Source organism: Selaginella moellendorffii, unplaced genomic scaffold (assembly GCF_000143415.4).
Source record: "Selaginella moellendorffii unplaced genomic scaffold, v1.0 SELMOscaffold_126, whole genome shotgun sequence".
NCBI lineage: Eukaryota > Viridiplantae > Streptophyta > Lycopodiopsida > Selaginellales > Selaginellaceae > Selaginella > Selaginella moellendorffii.
Genome location: NW_003314387.1, coordinates 1 through 19306, shown reverse-complemented (window position 1 = coordinate 19306; position 19306 = coordinate 1). Strand labels below are relative to the sequence as shown.

General features: G+C 50.9%; 6 protein-coding genes and 1 long non-coding RNA gene across 10 annotated transcripts; 2 read left to right on the top strand and 5 right to left on the bottom strand.

Annotated features, from left to right (window-relative positions):
- Positions 1 to 509: 509 nt before the first annotated feature.
- On the top strand, positions 510 to 1889 carry LOC112342983 (pentatricopeptide repeat-containing protein At3g29230-like). The gene has a single exon (XM_024665712.1). It carries the CDS (start codon positions 510 to 512, stop codon positions 1887 to 1889), a length of 1380 nt encoding a protein of 459 aa, XP_024521480.1.
- Positions 1890 to 1916: 27 nt separating this feature from the next.
- On the bottom strand, positions 1917 to 5869 carry LOC9645177 (probable serine/threonine-protein kinase SIS8). Its single transcript, XM_024665728.1, has 13 exons — positions 5103 to 5869; positions 4606 to 5031; positions 4438 to 4541; positions 3317 to 4386; positions 3230 to 3270; positions 3105 to 3173; positions 2944 to 3044; positions 2818 to 2896; positions 2658 to 2756; positions 2542 to 2610; positions 2421 to 2470; positions 2192 to 2368; positions 1917 to 2124 (listed from the first exon to the last, which is right to left on the bottom strand). Exons 1-13 carry the CDS (start codon positions 5580 to 5582, stop codon positions 1998 to 2000), a joined length of 2892 nt encoding a protein of 963 aa, XP_024521496.1. The 5' UTR covers positions 5583 to 5869; the 3' UTR covers positions 1917 to 1997.
- A 1918-nt stretch (positions 5870 to 7787) lies between these two features.
- On the top strand, positions 7788 to 9989 carry LOC9645176 (RWD domain-containing protein 2B). Of its 4 annotated transcripts, none has more exons than XR_002991142.1 (7): positions 7788 to 7919; positions 8329 to 8607; positions 8659 to 8759; positions 8815 to 8926; positions 8974 to 9241; positions 9298 to 9368; positions 9681 to 9989. XR_002991142.1 is itself a non-coding variant. In XM_024665733.1 (6 exons), exons 1-5 carry the CDS (start codon positions 7869 to 7871, stop codon positions 9220 to 9222), a joined length of 792 nt encoding a protein of 263 aa, XP_024521501.1. In that variant the 5' UTR covers positions 7788 to 7868; the 3' UTR covers positions 9223 to 9241; positions 9298 to 9594. The 4 variants fall into 4 exon arrangements, 2 of the variants coding, with proteins under 2 accessions (XP_024521501.1, XP_024521499.1); XR_002991141.1 differs by having other exon boundaries at positions 7789 to 7919; positions 8974 to 9237; XM_024665733.1 differs by lacking the exon at positions 9681 to 9989 and having other exon boundaries at positions 9298 to 9594.
- A 567-nt stretch (positions 9990 to 10556) lies between these two features.
- Positions 10557 to 13175, bottom strand: LOC9645175 (transcription factor ABORTED MICROSPORES). The gene is made up of 9 exons (XM_002991911.2): positions 12803 to 13175; positions 12534 to 12734; positions 12343 to 12409; positions 12203 to 12274; positions 12073 to 12141; positions 11437 to 12012; positions 11106 to 11366; positions 10883 to 11053; positions 10557 to 10824 (listed from the first exon to the last, which is right to left on the bottom strand). The coding sequence occupies exons 1-9, from the start codon at positions 12904 to 12906 to the stop codon at positions 10690 to 10692; spliced, it is 1656 nt and encodes a 551-aa protein (XP_002991957.1). The 5' UTR covers positions 12907 to 13175; the 3' UTR covers positions 10557 to 10689.
- Positions 13176 to 13432: 257 nt separating this feature from the next.
- On the bottom strand, positions 13433 to 15997 carry LOC112342982. The gene is made up of 9 exons (XM_024665711.1): positions 15461 to 15997; positions 15254 to 15383; positions 14781 to 15205; positions 14644 to 14724; positions 14491 to 14589; positions 14258 to 14425; positions 14097 to 14183; positions 13923 to 13994; positions 13433 to 13862 (listed from the first exon to the last, which is right to left on the bottom strand). The coding sequence occupies exons 1-9, from the start codon at positions 15974 to 15976 to the stop codon at positions 13536 to 13538; spliced, it is 1905 nt and encodes a 634-aa protein (XP_024521479.1). The 5' UTR covers positions 15977 to 15997; the 3' UTR covers positions 13433 to 13535.
- Positions 15998 to 16014: 17 nt separating this feature from the next.
- LOC9645205 (SUN domain-containing protein 1) lies at positions 16015 to 17787 on the bottom strand. The gene is made up of 2 exons (XM_002991910.2): positions 16595 to 17787; positions 16015 to 16366 (listed from the first exon to the last, which is right to left on the bottom strand). Exons 1-2 carry the CDS (start codon positions 17750 to 17752, stop codon positions 16073 to 16075), a joined length of 1452 nt encoding a protein of 483 aa, XP_002991956.2. The 5' UTR covers positions 17753 to 17787; the 3' UTR covers positions 16015 to 16072.
- Positions 17788 to 18481: 694 nt separating this feature from the next.
- Positions 18482 to 19294, bottom strand: LOC112342991. The gene is made up of 3 exons (XR_002991143.1): positions 19144 to 19294; positions 18859 to 19078; positions 18482 to 18797 (listed from the first exon to the last, which is right to left on the bottom strand). It is a non-coding gene; the product is annotated as an uncharacterized LOC112342991 (long non-coding RNA).
- Positions 19295 to 19306: the final 12 nt, after the last annotated feature.

The window sequence follows — 19306 nt, the reverse complement described above, 5'->3', positions numbered from 1 at the left end:
TGGCGCCGTTCCTCCTCCACGCGAGCAAGAGCGACGATCCAGCGCTAGTCCTAGAGCAGCTCGAGAGGGCAGTGAGATCCCTAGAATCCTCATCGTCTTCCTCGGACAGCGTCACGTATGGATCATTGCTCCGGCGGTGTGGATCCGCGCGGGCGCTCTCCCATGGCCGCCGGATCCACGCCCAGATGATCAAGCACGGCCGGCTGCGCGGCGACGAGTTCCTCTCCAATCTCGTGCTCCAGATGTATGGCAAGTGCTCGATCGAGGACGCCAGCGAATTCTTCCACCGGATGGATCCCAGGAACCAATTCTCGTGGAACATCATGCTCTCGATCCTCTCCCAGAGCGGGCATCTCGATCGCGCGGAGAAATTCTTCTCGGGGATGCCCAGGAGGGACGTAGCGTCGTGGACCGCGATGCTCGTCGCCTACGCCAAGAGCAATCGCATCGATCGAGCAAAGCTTCTCTTCGATCAAATGCCCGAGAGGAACACAGTCTCTTGGAACGCGATGATCTGCGCATTTGCCAGAGAAGGGGATTTTGCGCGAGCGCTGGGGCTCTTCCGCGCGATGGATCTCGAGGGCGCTCGCCCAGATCGCGTGACCTTCGTCGCGATCCTCGACGCTTGCGGCCAGTCGCTAGCGATGGAGCTGGGGATGTGGATCCACGCCGAGCTCCTCGCGGCCGGATTCCAGGGAGAGATCACGATCTCCACCGCGCTGGTGGAGATGTATGGCAGACTGGGCAAGATCGAGGACGCGAGGCGGGCTTTCGATCGCGCCACTGGGATCGATGGCGCTGGCGGCGACGCCGTGCTATGGGCAGCGATGCTCGCGGCCTATGCGATTAATCACTCTCCCTCCCAGGCGCGCGAGTTCTTCGAGAACACTCCTCCCAGGCGGCGATCCAGCGTCTCGTGGACCACGATGGTCACAGCCTACGCCCGCGCCGGCGATCTCCACGCGGCGCGCCAGCTCTTCGACCAGATCCCGCGAAAGAACAACAATGTCGTCGCGTGGAACTCGATCATCACCGCGTATGCCCAGTCCGGGCATCGCCGCCGCGAGGCTCTCGATCTCTTCCGCGCCATGGATCTCGAAGGCATCGCTCCCGACAGCGTCACCTTCACCGCCATCATCGATTCGTGCTCCGGCGTCGCCGAGGGAAGGATCGTCCACTCCATTCTCACCGACGAGGGGAGAGGATGGATCGCCCACTTCGCGATCCAGACGGCACTGGTAGCGATGTATGGAAACTTTGGCCACCTCCGCGAGGCCAAGCTCGTATTTGACGATCTCAAGCACCGCGACGTCAAAGCCTGGAGCTCCATGCTCGCGGCCTTTGCTCTAAACGGCCATAGCCACGAAGCTCTCGAGATCTTTCACGCCATGCAGCTCCACGGCTTCACTCCAAACTCCGTCACCTTTGTGAGCGTTCTCCTGGCCTGTGCTCACGCCGGCCTTCTCAGCGACGTCTACTCCCACTTTGCGTCCCTCTCGGCGGACTACGCCATAGCTGCGAGCTTGGATCACTATATGTGCGTCGTTGATGCTCTGGCGAGATCTGGAAGGCTCAGAGAGGCCGAAGATCTCATCGCCACCATGCCTTATGAGCCGGATGCTGTGGCCTGGACGTCGCTTCTCAGTGCTTCCACTGCTGCTGGTGATTCTCACAGGGCCGGGAAGGCTGCGGAGTACGTCTACGAGCTCGATCCCACAAATGCTGCGCCTTATACTCTACTTTCCGGTCTCCATCTCGGCCCTGCTAGAAACGCTGCTTCTTCATCTTCGTCTTCCTCGTCTTATTCCTCGTCTCGTTTGTCCGACCATGTAACCAAAACCGAAGACGATAGTTCCTGTCTTTCCACCCTGAACTTCTGTCAATTTTGACATCCTTGATCCTGTTTTTCTTCCTTCCTAGAATCCGTCTCCGACCACCTATAAATTACTGTACTTTACAGATACATTAGTAAACGGAGCCCCAGCCATTTTTTGTTCCTACGAAGCCTTGCGTGGTTGCTTTTGCTTACCTCCTCCTGCCTCCCCTTGCGAGGGGATAACAGGTCTTTGGAAAGGCCGCAGGGAATCCATTATTTCATGAAAAGTTGGACGAAGAGCAGGATCGCTGCCACCAAAAGAAACGGAGGATTTGTTTTGTCAGGCGCTACAAAATCTAAGAAGGAAACACATACTTTTGCCAGCACTCCTGGATGATTTTTGCGATGGCGGGATCCATGTCCGCTGGGATGTCGAGCCTCCTGTTTTGAAAACCGACAGCCCCGACGACTTGCATTGAGTTCATTCCATGCCACGGCTGTTGCAGAGTAGCCAGTTCCCAAAGGATAACTCCAAAGCTGTAGACATCCGATCTGCAAACGAAAGGAGCTCGTGTCAATTTACCAAAGCAAAGCCGATTCTTACTTTTCGTTAGACGGTTCATTTCTTAATACTTCTGGTGCCATCCATTCAGGCTGTTAAAAACAAGTCCTCTCAAATCCAAAAAACTACCCAAGAGAAAAGTAAGGGAGTCTTGTGTACCCACCGTGCCTGCCTGTGACTTCGAAGACAAGAAAGTGTGATGTTTCATTCGAGACAATCCAAAGTCGCAAACCTGCAAAATTTCGTGTTACTAAACAAAACCGATAACTTTTACTGTACCTTCACAACCCAGTTTTTATCGACTAACAAGTTCGGAGATTTCAAGTCCCTGTGAACTATCATCGGGGTACTAGAGTGCAAATAGTTCATACCCTTGGCCTTTCAATGGTATCACGATCGTTACTAAATGCCATATCAAGAAAACAAGAAATTTTCTTACCACGTCGAGAGCCATTCTCAGCCTTCTTCTCTCGTCAACCTGGTTTGAAGGCCGGTGAATCAGCTTAAACAAGCTCCCTCTGCACGCTCCAAATATCGACAATGATCCAAAACCGCATCAAAGTACCTTGGAAGAAACTCTGTTACAATCGACAGATTTGGCGGCCTGGTTACGGCACCCATGAAGAGAACCACATTTGGATGCCGCATTCTTCTCATCAATCGAACCTTTCGCAAGAAAAAAAAAGCCTTGTAAAAAAAAAATTTGCCATGATGGTTAGATTCCACCTCAGTAATAAATTCTTCCAAGGCATCGCCGGAGATATCCTGGTTCAAAAACTTCTTGATGGCAACTTCCTGCATGAATTTAATATGAGTCGTGAATTCAGGATACAATTGTCACAGTTACTTACAGTTCCATGCCACTCTCCACGGTACACTTCTCCATAGGACCCTGCACACCAACATGAGTTCGCGTAAAAGAAGTTTAAACTCCTTACCAAGACCTATACGATCGCCAACACGCAACTCTTCCCACGGAATCTCCCACTCCGCAACATCAAGGATCGAGTCGGATTTGCTGATTCCTGTTCGACCATTTTCCAAGTCGCCCGCATCACCTTCAGATTCTCTGGAATTGTTTTTCTTCTTTGAACCACTGTGACTTCCTGATTCCTCTGTCCTGGTTTTGCTGTCCCCACTTCCACCTTTATCAGAATTCCCTGATCCACTTTCTGACTTGAGCACTACTGCAGCCGACGTAGCAGCGACTACAGCAGCGGTTGCTGTAGCTGCAGCAGTGATCGGAACTTCCAACGAACCATCACCGATGTCTGTCTTGGCTGCGGCCACCACCATCGACGAGGCTACAACAGCTGCTGTTATAGCTGAAGCAGCAACTGGTGAGTTCTTTATCAAGTTTGCCGGAAAGCTATTCTCGTGAACCGGTGTCAACACCGTCGGTGCTGCTGCTTGGGCCTGATAATAAGGCATCGGGCACTCGAGCGGTCGCCTGTCTCCTAGACCCTCCACAGACTTCAAGCGTTGTAATCTATCCTTTGCAGCCGCATCATCTGGTCTTGCAGCAGGCGATTTAGTTAAAAGAGGAGGTTTTCCTCGCTCTTTAACTCTCACGACTCGACTGGGCCTCCTCAGATCCGGCCGCGCATCAGTAGACCTCTGCTGTGGTTCCGTAGGGGATAACTCCGCTAGGAACTCTGGAGGTGCAACTATCCCGCTCTCCAGTAAAACGTCTTGTAGCTTTTGTGCAAGTCCGGGATTCTCCTTGGCCGCCTCAATCATGTACTGTGACATGTCTTTGGCTTTCGTTTGACGAGCCCCGGGTGCTCCAATGCCTTCTGTCCAGGAGGGTGATCTTCCGTGAGAAGGCCCAGGACGACGCTCAGCGCCAGCGCCAGCGCCCGCAAGAGCATTCTCGAAATCAGCGGGTTCACTGTGGTGCCTTTCCCCAAGGTGTGTGTCGTGGTTCAGCGGAACGTTCTTCTCGCTCGCAGGACCGTCTGAAGGTATAAGCGCCCCAGGAGCACCCATGAGATCGATAATATACTCCCTGCAACCATCAAGATTAGTGCAAGAAGAAGCACGAAAGATAAAACCGCACCTGCTATCAGCGTCCTTAATAATATTCACAGCTCCCTCGTCCACTCCAGTATAGTGCTTTCCTTTCACGAGTCGACAGGGAATACCAACAGAGTCAGCCAAAACCTGGAAACTTAAAATGAAGGAAAAGGTGAGCGAAAACGAAAAGAAAGTCCGCTTTCTGAATTACCTTGAATAGTAGAGCTCGATGTCTAGCCAAGCCAATCTGAAGATAGCCTAGAGGTAATATGTTGCTCTTGAGAGAAGTCCTCAACTCCCAGCTTGTAGTCCTCCAAACAGAGATCATGTCGACGTCGTTCTCGACAGCCCCTCCCATTTGCTCAGCCACCAAAACAGCAATCTTTTGCGCCAAAGCACTCGGACCCCCCGTGCACTGAGCTCGAGTGCGAGCAGCACTCTTTTCCAGGTTCGCGAGCTCGCTGTCTGTTAATCTGTTGACGAGAACAACTTCCCAGCTTGCAGCATCGGACAGAGGCTTCATTTGCAAATCCACAAGAGATGGCATCTTCGTGGGATAAACTGGATCACACGCCACACCGTATACGTCATAGAACCCGTCCACCACACTGTCATCGTAGGACAGAGCATTGTATGCCTGCGATCAGAAAAACAAAACGTTATTCTCCTAAACAAAAGCAACAAAAGAAGGAAAAAAATGTTTTTTACCCAATACCGGTATGTAGCCATGTCCGCCTGTGAAGTCGTAGAACGCTCGGGACACAAACCAAGGCTGATTCTTTTCACAGCTTCGATCTCCGCGACCTCTGGATCAACTGGCTGGTTGACGCTGAGAGCTATGGCGAGCTGGACCTGATACTCTTCCTCGAGAGATCCATACGACGGAAACGTTTTCCCAGCTTGTGACGATGGCGTTACTGACGAGGAATCATTGGTGGTGCTCACTCTGGCAGGAGCTGCGGTGCCTTCCACCCGCGCTCTAGCACCACTTCCTCCTCCACCGTGGTGGTGAGACGAAGTATCACTCGAGGCGGTGGATGGTCTGGAGGTGAGAGACGAAATCCAGTCGGAAATGCTCGACAAGGTGGAACCCGACGGTGATGGCGCTGATTCCTGCTGCTGCGAAGATCTCCCACTCTCTACGCTACTACTCCCTACTAAGTGGAACTTACGCAGGAAGTTCTTCATATTATTGCCGGAATCGATGCTCCAGCGCCGAGAATGTGGCCGCTCCTCTGAGATTGCGGCGAGCAATCGCTACGCCGCGGCCGCCGCTGCCCCTCCCTCGCTCTCCTCGCTCGATTCATCGCCGTCTACCATTTTCACACATTCCTCCTCAGCTCACACTCTGGCAGCTCCATCCTGTCTGATGCTGCGCTGCCGCCGCTGCTCCAGCGCCTCCTCTTCCTCATCCAGCACTCGCTCGCTCACGCGCATAAGCCCTAATCCATCACAACCCTAGATCCAAATAATCCCAAAATGGTCAACAGTGCGACATAATCATTTCGCCCATAATAGTTTTTTTTTTCTCCATCGCGGCTGGATAATGTTTGTCCATGGATGGACGGCTTCTCCATTGGAGGCTCGTGTACAAATTCCATGGCTTTGCGTGTGCGATTGGTAAAAATCACATCTTTGGTATAGCACCGAGATCGGCGAAAGATGAGGTAAAAAACTATTATCAGTATTCTATTCTTGTATGAGACCAGTGTTCTTCCGAGAAGATTGGGACCAAAAATCACATCTTACTTTGAGAGATTCGTCATCGCAGTAAGAGGAAAAATACCTTTTCTTTTACTATACCAATATTCTAGACGGGTGTTCTTCCGGGAAGATTGGGACCAAAAACCACAGCTTAGAGGTGATCGTCATCGCAGTAAAGAGGAAAAATACGTATTTCTTTTATCAAAGATGAGGTAAAGAAACTATACCAGTATTCTATTCGTGTATGAGACGAGTGTTCTTCCGGGAAGAGTGGGACTCGGTGGTGACGATGAAGACGACGATGACGATTTCACCATCGCTGCCTGGAAAGCTTTGTGCAGTCTCGAAATCTCTATATTCTCGACTCGAGAATCCCCAGCAGTAGCAGACTCGTCACCCAAGACCGCCGCCGTGAGAGGAACTACAAACTGGCGTTGAGGCGGAAGTTCTTCCGAGGATGATGATCTCACTGGCGGCGGCTCCCACAGCGACGAAGCTTTGGCGGAGGCGGCCTCCTCATATCGCCACCGAATCGCCAGCGCGTCGGCAATGGGACGAACCACGAGAATTCCTTCGCCCACCGTCGTGCACAGCAGCACCGTCAAGAAGCCCAGGAATCCCACCGCCTCGAACAGCGGCTCGCTGGGCCGGGAGAGCACCGAGAGCCCCAAGAACACGACGTGGATCGGCAACAGCAGCGCCACTGCGATCACCAGCGCGTACACCCGCAGCTGGAGCCTCCGGTTGATCACCAGCGCCGCCATCTTCCAGCCCAGGTAGAGGAAGTAGATCACGTAGACGCAGCCAAACATCCCAAGAACAACGGTGCTCAGGAGAGGATACGTGCACACCGCCGCCGCCACCACCACCTTTTCCCTCTCCTCCACCTCCATCGCCTGGAACACCCGCGTGAAGTAGTGCGGGAGCTTGAATCGATCGACGAATCCTCCGCCAGCCCTGTAGCTCGCACTGCCCTCCTCCTCCCGCCGCCCCCAAACAATCGGGCTCACCACCACCAAGAACACTTGCGCGAGGAACACCGGAGCGCAAAATCCCAGCACCGAGACGATCACTCTCCCGTTCCATCTCTTTCTCGGCGTGAAGGGAGCGTTGCGGATGGATCCCTGGACGAGGAAGAGCGCGGTGAGGAAGAAGCACGGCTCGAGAATCCCCAGCGACGAGAGAATGTAGATCTTGCAGCTGGTGACTTGCCACCGGAATCCAAGCCTGTGGAGGAACCAGCCCTTCTTTCGCAGCAGTGGCAGCCGGAGGAGCTCGCCCAATCCCCAGAGAACCGCGAAGAGAATGAGGATGAGGCGAACGATCCAGAGGGAATTAAAATGCCTGAGGGCCAAGAGATTGTCGTGGTGGATCTTGGAGCGGAAGTGGAGAACGTAGGCCGCGCAGAGGACGCCGAGGATGAGGAGCACCAGCACCAGGAGCAGCGTCGCGAAGCCAAGCGCGTCCACGGCAGAATTGGGGAGGGGCATCGAACAAGCCCTTCATCAGCGGCGAGCTCACCAGCATCCTAGGACCGTGATCTAGCTGCCGAGCTCGCCGCCGCGATCGAACCGCTTACGCCTCGGATGCCGCGAGCCACTGCGCCAGCGCCATCGCCATCGCCATCACCATCCTGTCCGCCCTAGCAAGTAATTTCTTTTAGCCCTAAAAAATTCTTCTTTAATGCTGCTTTCCTTCTCTCCCACTAGGGTTCTTCTTTTCCAGAATGGGGGGCGGCGGCGGCGGCGGCGGCAGCGCGGAGCTAGAGCTATGGATGGACGCCGCCACACTTCCGCGAATCTCCAGCGGCAGCTAGACGAGGTAAAATGTTTGCTTGCGATCGATTGTTCCTGCTTTTTCTGCGGATGAAATTCGTCGCTTTTGATTTCTTTCCACTTTTCATAGACGCTTCTCGTGATAATTTCATAAAGGTCCTTTCAATGTGCGTCGGTCATATGCAAATGTGGTTTAGCGCATTGCTGAAAATTCTCTTTGGTCGATGCGTATGAATCTCATCGTTTTCGATTTCTTTCCTCTTTTCATAGACCCTTCTCGCGATAATTTCATAAAAGTCTTTCTTTCTTTGAATGTGCATCGATCAAATGCAAATTTGGTTTTGCGCATTGCTGAAAATTCTCTTTGGTCGATGCTGGAAAACTTTCTTCCACTGCGAAGAATTTCTGAAAGTTTTCTATGGTTTTCTGATAAAAAAAAATTTCTCGATCCACAGGTGGAGGCTTTGCGGTCTATATACTCTGGCCAGGGAGAGTTTGAGACTGGCTATGGTGGCTCTGTCTCGTTCACTGTCCACCTTAAGTTGCTTGAGAGTTTAAGCATCCAGTTCACCTTCCCGGACGACTATCCAGAGAGCCAAGCGGTGGCTGTCAACGTGAGATGCCATGGAAGCGTTGCAAGAGATCAACTTGACAGCTTAAATCGAGCGGCAGCCAGCGTTGCCGAGGGAGCTCTTGGACAGGAATCGACTCTTTTAGTGCTACAAAAAGTACAGGTAAGTTTCTTCTCGCTTCCATTTTGGAGGTTCTTAACCTGTCTTGTGTAGGACTTGGCTTGGCGGATATCAGAAAGCGATCAAACCACTCAATCCTCGAACGCCTCATCGATGTCTGGAGCGTCACAACTCCTAAAGAGAAAACTCTTTTGGTTTGTTTTCTTTTGTGAATCTTCAACAATTTCTAGCTCGATCACTTTTGTGAAGGTTTCATCATATCAAGTCCACGCGGAAAAGGAAATGTATCGTGGAGTGGGGAAAGGAACTTCGTGTGGGTGGCTACTGCAAGCCTGGCTTTCCTGGTATTCTAATCATTGAGGTATGTTTATGTGTGTAGTTTCACATCATGATTGTCTATTTGTCCAGGCTGAAGACACAAATATTACCGAATATGTGAAGAGAGTTCGTCACTTGAGATGGCAAGCTATGAATTTGCGGGCTCTCGAGGAGGAGCAGTGTCCTGCTGGCCGCAACATTGACGAGCTGCGCCGGTTCAAGACGACTCAAATCGAAGAGCTCGGCGAGACTGACATGTCGAAGCTCGCAGCACTTTGTCGAGAAGCGGCACTAGAACATATGTTCCTGAGCGCGCTAAAGATTGGGAGTGGTCACTGAATCCATGCCTTCAAAGTAGGTTTGTTTTGTGTTTGTGTGTTTCTCTTCTCACCTTCTATAACGCGTAATTGGCAGTGCTTACAATGGCTTGCGATGGGTCAAGTAAAGCTCCATTCTCGCTCCAACTAGGAGGCCACGAATTCCTTGTAAGTTTTTCTTCCCTTCTAGAGGCTAGAATGGCGATGATGTCTATAGAAATTTCACAGTTTGTCTGAAGGCAACATGAGTGAAAATTTCACCGAGTTGCTGAGCCAATTGCCATAGATGAGCCCCTTCTTTACTCGTGGCAGTGATGACCAGTTATTTCACAGTTTCTGATGATAGATGTGAGTGATAATCCATCCATTTTCTGCTGAGTCACGTGAAAGAAAACTCGTCTCTGATTTTCAGACTAGTTCTGGAAACCAAATCTTTTTCAAGCTTATTGTCATGGTTTTACATTTGTTAATGATGTTCAGGTAAAATCGATGGTAAACCCATGCCCCGACTTGTAATGGCCCCAACCATTGAACGACATAAACTTCGAAGCACTGTAAGCTTTCGGTGAAATAGCTGAAGCGTTTGATATGTTGGGCTGAACGGCCTTAAGACTATACCTAGCACCAGCAGCTCTGCATGAATCTGAGATTTGAAACCGTGCCAGTAGCAAGATCGTAAAAGCCGGAAAAACTAGAGCTTGGTACATAGCTTGCTGCCTCTAGATTTTATTTTCCATGTCCTAACATTCATCGCGAGAAATGGAAGTTTGCATCGATGGATAAACTTTACAGCTTGCACCTTTACAGCTTTACTTTTGCTTTTTGTTAAACATACAGATGGCAAATAACAAATAAAAAGAATTTTATTAGTAATTTTGTGAAGAAGTTTAGTAAACTCAAAATATACAACTAAAAACTTCAATTAAATATAAACAAAACATAAACTAGGAACACCCAATGGTTAACCAAGAATTAAAGAAAATCAACACTCAAGTGGTCAGAAGATTGAATGAAACTCCCTGTGAAGGCCCAGAAACTCCAACCATACCATCCATTTGTGGTTCTAAAATGACCCCATCCATTAAAAGAAGTAATCTCAAAACACTGCAAATCCTCTACAAAATAACTGTAAGTGGGATTATTGTCTCCTATCTCATGCCTTCCATATTCCATATTCAACCACCTAGCAATTGCATTCCTCTTATTGTGATCTTTGCAATCTAAGAGCTGCTCCGGGCTTGAAATTATAACCATCCCCTAAAATCGTGAAGTTAGCAACGTTGTTATACTCAACACTCTCACAAGAACAGTCTGAGCCTGAGCCTCCAAATAACATAATCAGTAAGGAGATTGAAAAAACTAAACCTCCCAAATCCATGTTGTATACACTCCAAGTGGAAGTTACATTTATGTTCGAAATTGATGATAAATAGATATTTGTCATGGAAGATTGGAAATTCCATCATTTTTAACTTGGCAGCATTCTCGTTTATCCATCAATAGTTATCACTCCCATATGAGACTCAGACACAAGCGACGAGCTACTTCGCGCTTCTGGCTGCGATGTCATTTCCAAGAGCGTCTCTTTGACCTGCTCAGCTTGCATCAGTTCCTTGTCCCGCATCTACAGTAGCCAAAACTTCACTCGATAAAAACGAAAAGAACCAAAGCAAAAACGTTACCTCGGCATTGAAAACGTTAAGGACTAATCCTCGAAACGTGGTGATATTTGCATGCAGGACGTCCAAACCCAGCGCATCCAGTGCCTGCATCAGTTTCACAAACACCCCCGGCCGCTTCTCACAAAAGATCCTCAGAGTTAGCAAGTGAGCATCCATTTTGCTCACTTCCACCTGCAAAAACATTGTAAGACTTGCCGTGTGTTTTTTGTTGCAAAGTACTTACCTGCATTGGCTGCGTGAGATCTTCCACTTTCTTGTCGTTGATATCATCCGCTTTCAAGGCACATTTGTTGGTGTCAACGTCTGCAATCGTGATTCCTTCGCTCCCAGGGTGCTTGTGTCCTCCACCACAAACGTCTGTCATTGCGGGGATATTGTTGGCAGCCTGAGAATCGTCCTCCAGTTCGTCCTGCAGCTCCTTAACTTGTTGTTGTAGCTCCTTGACGTACTCAATGGCATCGCCCAAGATTGATGCTCTGTCCATCTGTTGAGACACAGGAAACCACCCTGTCAGTCATTCATCTCCATTTATAATGTCAGTCTCAAATCGTTACCTTGGTTATCTTTGGGACCAATGCTCGGAGAGAGTAGAGGCGCTCGTTAAGCTTCTTCCTCCGCTTCCTCTCGGCGACCAAGTTCTTGGACAAGTGCCGCCGGCCAGAGCGGCCGGTGGCTTTCTCATCGTCTTCGTCCACCTGATCGCTGCAATCTGACGAATCAGCGCGCGTCTCCTGCTTGACTTCGGAGTTCTCTTTGGAGACGCCGCTGCCGTGAGGAGACTCCGAGAAGCTGTGATTTGGAGGAGCAAGAGGAGGGACGTCTTGCAGCCCCTGCACAAATGGCGGCACTTGTTTCTCGGGGCGGGAACAGTCAACTTGCTTGTCAAAGTGGTCCGACGGTTGACCACCCGTTTTAGAGGGCTGCCCAAGGAAGTTGAGCTGAGTCGGTGCCGCGATGTTCAGTGAGAACTGATTGTCGGAAAATCCTACGTCGTGTTCCCAAGGGTGAGTGTCCAGCGCCGAAGTCCAGTGCACCTGGTCGCCATGGCCGTTGAAGTGCTTGTCTAAACCATCTTCTTGGTTCTTGTACAGAGATTTGAAGCCTTGCTGGTCAACGTTCTCCTGGAAACCCTGACAGTGGAAAAGAAAGGTACATAACAAGCCAGTTCGCATGGAATTGTAATTGCCAACCTGAAAATCCTGCCATGGATCCCCACACTTTGCTTTTACACTTTGAATGACCATGGCATTCTCGGCAATCTGCAACAAGAGAGAAAAGAATCAATGCTTTGTCATCTCACTTCTAGCATATCAAAAGCACCTGGCTTGACGATCCGAGCTCCACGATTCCATTCTGGATTGGAATGTAAACTTTGGTTTGCACGCCTTCGTGCTGTAAGCAAAACCTCCGTTACCACACCACGACGACACAATCTCTAAGTAAAATCCCTCCTTATATACCTGGTTACTCTCCAGCGAGAAGTTAATCCAGCGAGGCTGCCCTGACAAAAGCACCTGAGCGTGAACACTGCCAAGAAACCACCAAAGCGTAAGTACACAAACAAGAGTTTCGTGACATATGATAGCACACGCACGAAGCTAAAGGACTCACTACAGTTTCTCTGTGCGAGCGAGCTCATACTTGTTCTTACCCGGCCGAATCAAGAGGAATGGAAGGAGAGAGCGTCATGGCGGAGAGAAGCGTACACGTCTTTGTTGATGGATGGGGGAACGAGATATCGGGACAAGGCGCTCCTCCATCCAGGTAGTGAGGCTGTGGCGAGAAAAAATCCGCTCCAATTCCATGGCCTGCTGTCACTCCGCCACAACAGCAGCCCACCCAATCGATAAACCTGCGAGCGATGAGCCACAAAATCCTCGACACAGGTCTTTCCATGCTAGCGAAGAACATATCCCATACCTCTGATCGTCGTTGAGCTTCCAGTAGACGACGTAGTCCCAGCCCTTGCCATTCACCAGCGATCGCAGCCTTTCTTGGAGCCCGGGGACGATCGCCTTGGCCATGATAGCGGCGCCGCAAGATTCTCCGAAATTCAGCCGCCTGTGACGACGATCTATGGCAGCAACCGATCAGAGAAGCTCCCGAGCTCCCGATCAGAGAATGCGCTGCCAAGATCCCGGGAAATTCATCCACCTGTGACGGTAACCTCGCCGAGGAGCGATCGCGGCGTCATAATCTCTCCAAGAAGCTCCCCGATCGAGCCGAGAATGCGCGCGCTCACCCCTGCGGCGCCTAGGCCTTGGCGACGTCCTCGCGGTACTTGCGAGCTCATTCTAGACCTAGCTCACTCTAAAAACAAACACCACCACACCAAGAGAGATGGATGGAAGGAAAGAACTGCGTCACCGCACGGCGGCCGTTTGCCGCACATGACATCCCCATGAAGGAGGATGACGTGTGCCCACGCTTGGTTCCCAGAATATTCTTCCCCGCCGCACGGCATATTCCGTCCGTAGTTGACCCCGTCAGTCATCGCCAGCTTTCTGTTACGCAAATTCATCATTCCATCATTTTTTACCGCGCAAGCGATGTGACAAAAAAGTATTTGCTGGGGTAAATCGGGGACAAAGAGCGTGCGTGGGTTCGAATCCCACTCCTGAGATTATATAGCTTTTATCTACGTATGCGTTCTTCACCACTGCTTCTTGTTGCCTCCTTTCTTCTTCTTTCGATGGCCTTGCTTGGACGACGACGAGGAAGCTTGCTGTTGCTGGTGATGGCTTTGCTGCTCGCCGTGAGAAGAACTCGCGCCTCCAAACATCCCGGAAGCCATCGCCTTCTCGAACCAGTCGTAAAACTCTTGCTCGTTCATCGTCTCCGCCATGTCGGGGAATGGAAATCCTTCGGCAACGTTGCCTTTCCTGCCTTTTTTCGATGAAGATCCTCCTCCTCCTCCCATGGCTGCCTGTGTGCTCACGAAGAACGAAGGCTTGTGCGTGTTTGCTGGACACTTCATGCCCTGTGGAAGAAGCCAATGTCTAAGTTTTCAAGAGAGACGAGTTTTAATGAGCTCCGTTACCTGGCAAATCGCCCAGTCCGTTACGTTGAACACCATGTCTCCAGCGCAAGCGTATGCTTGAGGAACATCCACCTGATAGAACAAAACAAAAAAGGAACAAAAAAAAAAAAAAAAACACGCACCACGGCTCATCTTCACAACCAAATTGCGTCCTACATTCAACTAATTACCAACCTTTTGGAACAAACCAAAGAAGACAGCATGACCGAATTGTTCTACCCAGCCGTCTCCATCCTTGGCCGGATGGAATTCCTGACACTCCTGGCATAATTGACACGGACGAGAATATCACCTCCGAAATCTAAACTGATCGTGAGGAACTAACAAATACGTACTTGACACCACCTCGCGTGTTGCTTATTCCTGTCCGTAGGCGTCCACATGTGGAGCTGCTTGCAATTCTTACAGACAATAGGCCGTGCGTCAACTAGCTCGGCTTCAGCTCCCTCGTCTTGGTGATCGAGATTGTGACACCCACAATCTGGCGACTCACACCTGCCGTTCTGTTTGTCGCAGACAAGCAAGCAAATCATTAGCGAAGAAAAATCCCGCTGGCTCCGAGCTTTACCTTATGGAAGCCAAAGCCGTTTCGTCGAAAGTTCATGATTAACTCCTCCCTCCGCAAATCATCGTCGTAAGATTTCTTCTTCGCAGTGTCCAGAAGAACCTGCAAGGAAGACTGCATTATAGTATCACTGTCAAGAGTAAAGCAAGATTCGACCTCATAAGCATTTTGTAATCGCTTAAACGACTCTTCCGCTTTGGCGTTTCCCTTGTTTTTATCAGGATGAACCAACATTGCCTGCACCATAATCGTCAACCAAACTGGACAAGGAAAAACAGAAAAGAAGATCAAACCTTTTTCCTGTACTCTCTTTTCAGAGCGGACTCTTCGCAAACTTCAAACCGTTGGAAGCCAAGAACTGCATAGTGATCCCCGGACCCCAGAATTCGTGCAACCTCTTCCTCTGCCACCGTTTGGTCGACATCAGGAGCACCACTTACGGAAGGCGAATTCTCGTCTTCAGCAGCACTGCTAAATCTTTGAGTTTGAGAACTGGACTTGGGAGCTGCCTTGCCTTTACTAAACCGATCGTGTACCTTTTCACTTTGTCTTCTCTGCTCGACAGTAGCGACCAAGTAAACGATCACGTCACTGGACACGAAGGACAGGCCACAGCAGAGAAACACTCCAAGCCACCCTCCATGGACCTTGCACGAGTAAACCGCGTAGAGCAAGAGGATGATCCAGGCGGCAGGCTGCTGGAAAAGGTAGAGAGTGCCTGGAGCACGACGGTGAGAAGAAATCCACTTCACCAAAAGTCACTGACCTGCAATTAAGACGACTGCGAACGTCGTCCAGAAGCTCCCATACATCCACGAAACAGAAGCTCCATACAAGCTCAGGACGATGAAACCTGGAGTTAATCCAAGGAAAAACGATGTGACTATCGTGACCACCTGGAAGAGAAGAAAAAACTATGTATGAAGCAAACAAAATGGAGAAAGAAGCAAAGGCCAAAGCTTCGAGAACTTACAGTGGCAATGGCGATGGAGAGAAATCCTGCGAGCACCGCGAGGTTGAGAATGGAGCACCAAAAAATGAGGCACAAGGCCGCGGAGCTCAATCGCAAGACCGATTTGATCCCTCGCAGCGAACAGTCAAGCGTAGCGACGAGAAGAATCAGGAAAAACCTGCCAGCGAATATGCCCCATCTCTCCACTCCCGGCCACCATCGCTCGACGACCTTCCCGGCCCTCGATCGAATTCTCGCCATGACTGGCACCAGCTTGTCGACGAATCTCAGCAGCGCGGCCTGGAGCGCCAGCAGCGTCGGCTCCTGCTCGGCCCACTGCCGCGCCTGGAGAATGTAGCGATTGATCGACCCCCATTTCCGCGACAAACCCCTCGCTTGCTGCTGCCTCCGCCTGATACTGCCGATGAAATCCCTACCATCCGGCGCTGCCGCGCGCTGTGACGAGCTTGCCGATCGATTGGAAGAAGCTCGGCCGCGGCTGCCACGCCGCGAATCCCAGCTCGCTTCATCTCCCATATCTCATAGCTTAGGTTTAGGGCGCCTCCACACTCGTCTGTTCAAACACAATGTATATTAAAAGAAGAGAAAGAATTTACACGAAGAACAAGAGCTCTAAAAATGTTGTGGCGATGGCTCAAAGCCGTGGACGCGAACTCTGTAGAGGCAAGTGTGAGAGGAGCTGCCGTGGTTGGAAGTAATGTGGATTCGCACGGTGTTGATCAGCTCCCTCGACACTTCTTCCGGGAAGCTAAAAGTCTGGATGTTTGATCCATCCAAACTATAGCTGAATTCTCCCAGCAAGAGCTTCTTCACTGGCCGCGCGATCGTCCCGGCTTGGATGCTTCGCTCCAGCCAGCCAAAGACGCGGAAATCTTTGGGAGCGCTCGTCACGTCGTAAGCCACGCTCTGGAAGAAAGAGGATGAACCAAACTTTAGTCTCGAGAGCTTGAAGAAAACGCTGGACTAAGTTTCTCTCGATCGAAGTTTTCTATCTCTGTCTCGCTCAAACAGTCGAAGAAAGAAAGAGGAAGAACCAAACTCTAGTCTCGCCAGATTAGCGCTAAGCTAAGTTTCTCTCACTCCCGGATCAAGGTCTCTCGCTCAAACACTCGAAAAAAAAAGGAGAGATCATACCTTTGGGACGTGCTCGATCGTAATGGCGTCGGGATGTATGTGAGTTCTCAGCGCAATCTCCACGAAAACATTGCTTCCTTTGAGTGGAAGGCACTGACCCGGCTCGCCATAGCTCGGCTCCAAGACTTTGTGAGCCATGGGATGCCTCACCGCGCCACCGGCCGAGAGCCCAGCTCCAAGAATGCTCAGCCACCCCGCCCGGCCACCCGTGAAAAATCCCTCCGAGTGCTCGATGATCTTCCCTCCTCCACTGCCAAGAGCATAGTCCACCCGACCGATTCCATCCGCCGAGTGCTTCTCCAGCTCCGCTTCCACGATCTGTCTCGCAGCGATTCTCACGTCGTCCAGAGTGAGAGATTTTCCAGACTCTTCCGCTGCTCGCTGCTGGATAATCGACGCGATGAGTTCCATCCCTTCCTTCTTCGTGAGAAGCCCGTCCTGCGTGAGCCTTTGCACGGAAGAATCCATATCCTCCACCTGTGATTTCAAGTTCATGATGCTCGTCTCTAGAGCCAACGCCTGCTCCTCGATCTTGTCCTCCACATCTCTCCTCAGCCCCTCGATCTCCTTCCCGATCTTCATATCCACAAGCTCGAGCTGGACTTGCATCCACTTGGTCGTCTTCCTCGAGAAATCCTCCAGCTCTTTCATCTGGGCGATCGAGATCCCCGGTGCTACCCCTGGATCCCGGCTCCACTTCCAGGCAGTAGTGGCCATCACTGCCAGCATCACAGCGATGAAGACCGGCTTGGAGAAGAGCGGCCCCGCGAGATGGTGGTGAGTCTCCGCCCCCGGCCGCGAAGAACTATCCTGCTTGTGTGAAGATCTAGCTACCTTGTTACCTGTCTTGGGCGCCCGAAGCGATGTCTTGCGCAGCGGCGACGACACCGCCTCGCCCTCCCCATTCCCGACGCTGCAGCACGTCTCGCAGCCGCCATTGGCCGTGTTGCTCGCGGGATTCGCAGCGCCAGCAACGGCGGCAGCGCCGCCATTGTCGATGCCCTGTTCTTCCGGAGCTGCTGCGACCATGGAGTGAGACCTAGAAGTGGGAGGACGCTTCCTCGCCCTAGAGGGAACGGCGGGAGCGGCGGGAGGAGGAGGAGGAGGAATCGAGCCGGAGGTGGCGGTGGAGGTGGAATTCACGGCGGCAGCCAGCATCTCATCCGCCCGCACGACGAGAGAAAGAGAGGGAAAAAAATAGCTCAAGCCCTAGATAACCGATCCCGATCCAACGGTAAAGAACAAAGATTTTAGGGTTTGTTACTTTTGGATCTTCTAAAGGTCGCTTTAAAGAGATAAAATTAGGGCTTAAAGGCTAGTTTTGGAAGTTAGAACTTTCTCTTCATTGGTGTTGGCAAAGTCCGATGCAAAGATTAAACAAAGAACCAAAGAATCTTTCGTCACTCTTTGATCACCCCAATTATACTTGACTAGATCCTATTTTCGCAAGAACTCTAGTACTACTTCGTCTTCTCGCAGCGATGGATGAAGCATCGTCTCTTGATCTTAACTTGTCCCCGACTACTCCATCCTCGTCGTCCCAATGCAACTGCGATAGCACAACAAGATCATCGAGCTGGTCAGTATAAACTCACCTCCAAAAAATCACTCTTTCGTTCTTCCTCTTGCTCGTCACGATTCCAATCCTTAGCGTTGCACTGCGTTTGCGAATTATTCTTTTACCAGCTGCTGTCAGATGCCACCACCGCCGCCACCTCCAAAGCCTCGTCCTCGGCCTCGACTCCGGCCTCGCAGCCTTTCCTCCATGGCCGCTTCTTCGTGCAGCAACGAGCCATCGTCTTCCAGGCCTTACGAGTGCCGCTTCTGTCCGATGAAGTTTGCAAAGTCTCAAGCTCTGGGAGGACACATGAATCGGCACCGCCAAGGTGAGAGAAACTTAGAGCGCATCGTCTTCTATACTTTGATCTTGCAGAGAGAGAGCGCGAACAGCTGCTGCACGCACGAAGACTCGTTATGGAACAAGATTGGCCTACCGGTGCTCTCATGTAAGTATAAAGGCGAATTTTGATCCGCCACCAAAACTTTGCTCCTGTGCTGTGTAGGTTGTCGGACCCAAAGGCAGTCATTTCTTCCTTGGTCCAAGCCCACCAGCAGGAAAACTTCTTCAACAATGTACACGACTCAAATGCGTCGCTCGCCAGCAGCTCACGGGACTCGACTCGGCCGCAATCGAGTCACGTAGCTGCAGAAGTTGAGCTTAGATTAGGAACAGGGAACAGGCAAGAGAAGTAAACAAGTCATACCTCCCGAAGTCTATACGTCTTGAGGGATGGAAACTCTCTCGGACGTCAAAACTTCTTCGTCGATTGCGGGAGGGGGGAACGAAGAAGAAGACGAAAGCCAATCGTTGTACAGAGATGGATTTCTCCAGGAACTTCGCGACGAAGAAACCATCGGCATACTGAATACTGAGGACGCGTGAATTTGATCTTGGCCAAAGCCCATGGTCATCTTGTAAGCGGTCTATGGAAAAACGACACAAAAATATTTCCGAGTGAGTGCCAAGACGATTGAAACTTCATTATTACCTTTGCTCTACCCACCATGGACAAAGCGTCGACTGCAATGCTCTGGATAACACCTCTCGCCCTCGAAAGCCTTCCTTGTTCGGAAACTAGTGGCCTGCAAAAATTTATTCGTGTTAAATTTACACAAATCCAAATGCAACTCGTGGAATGAAGCACTTTCCGT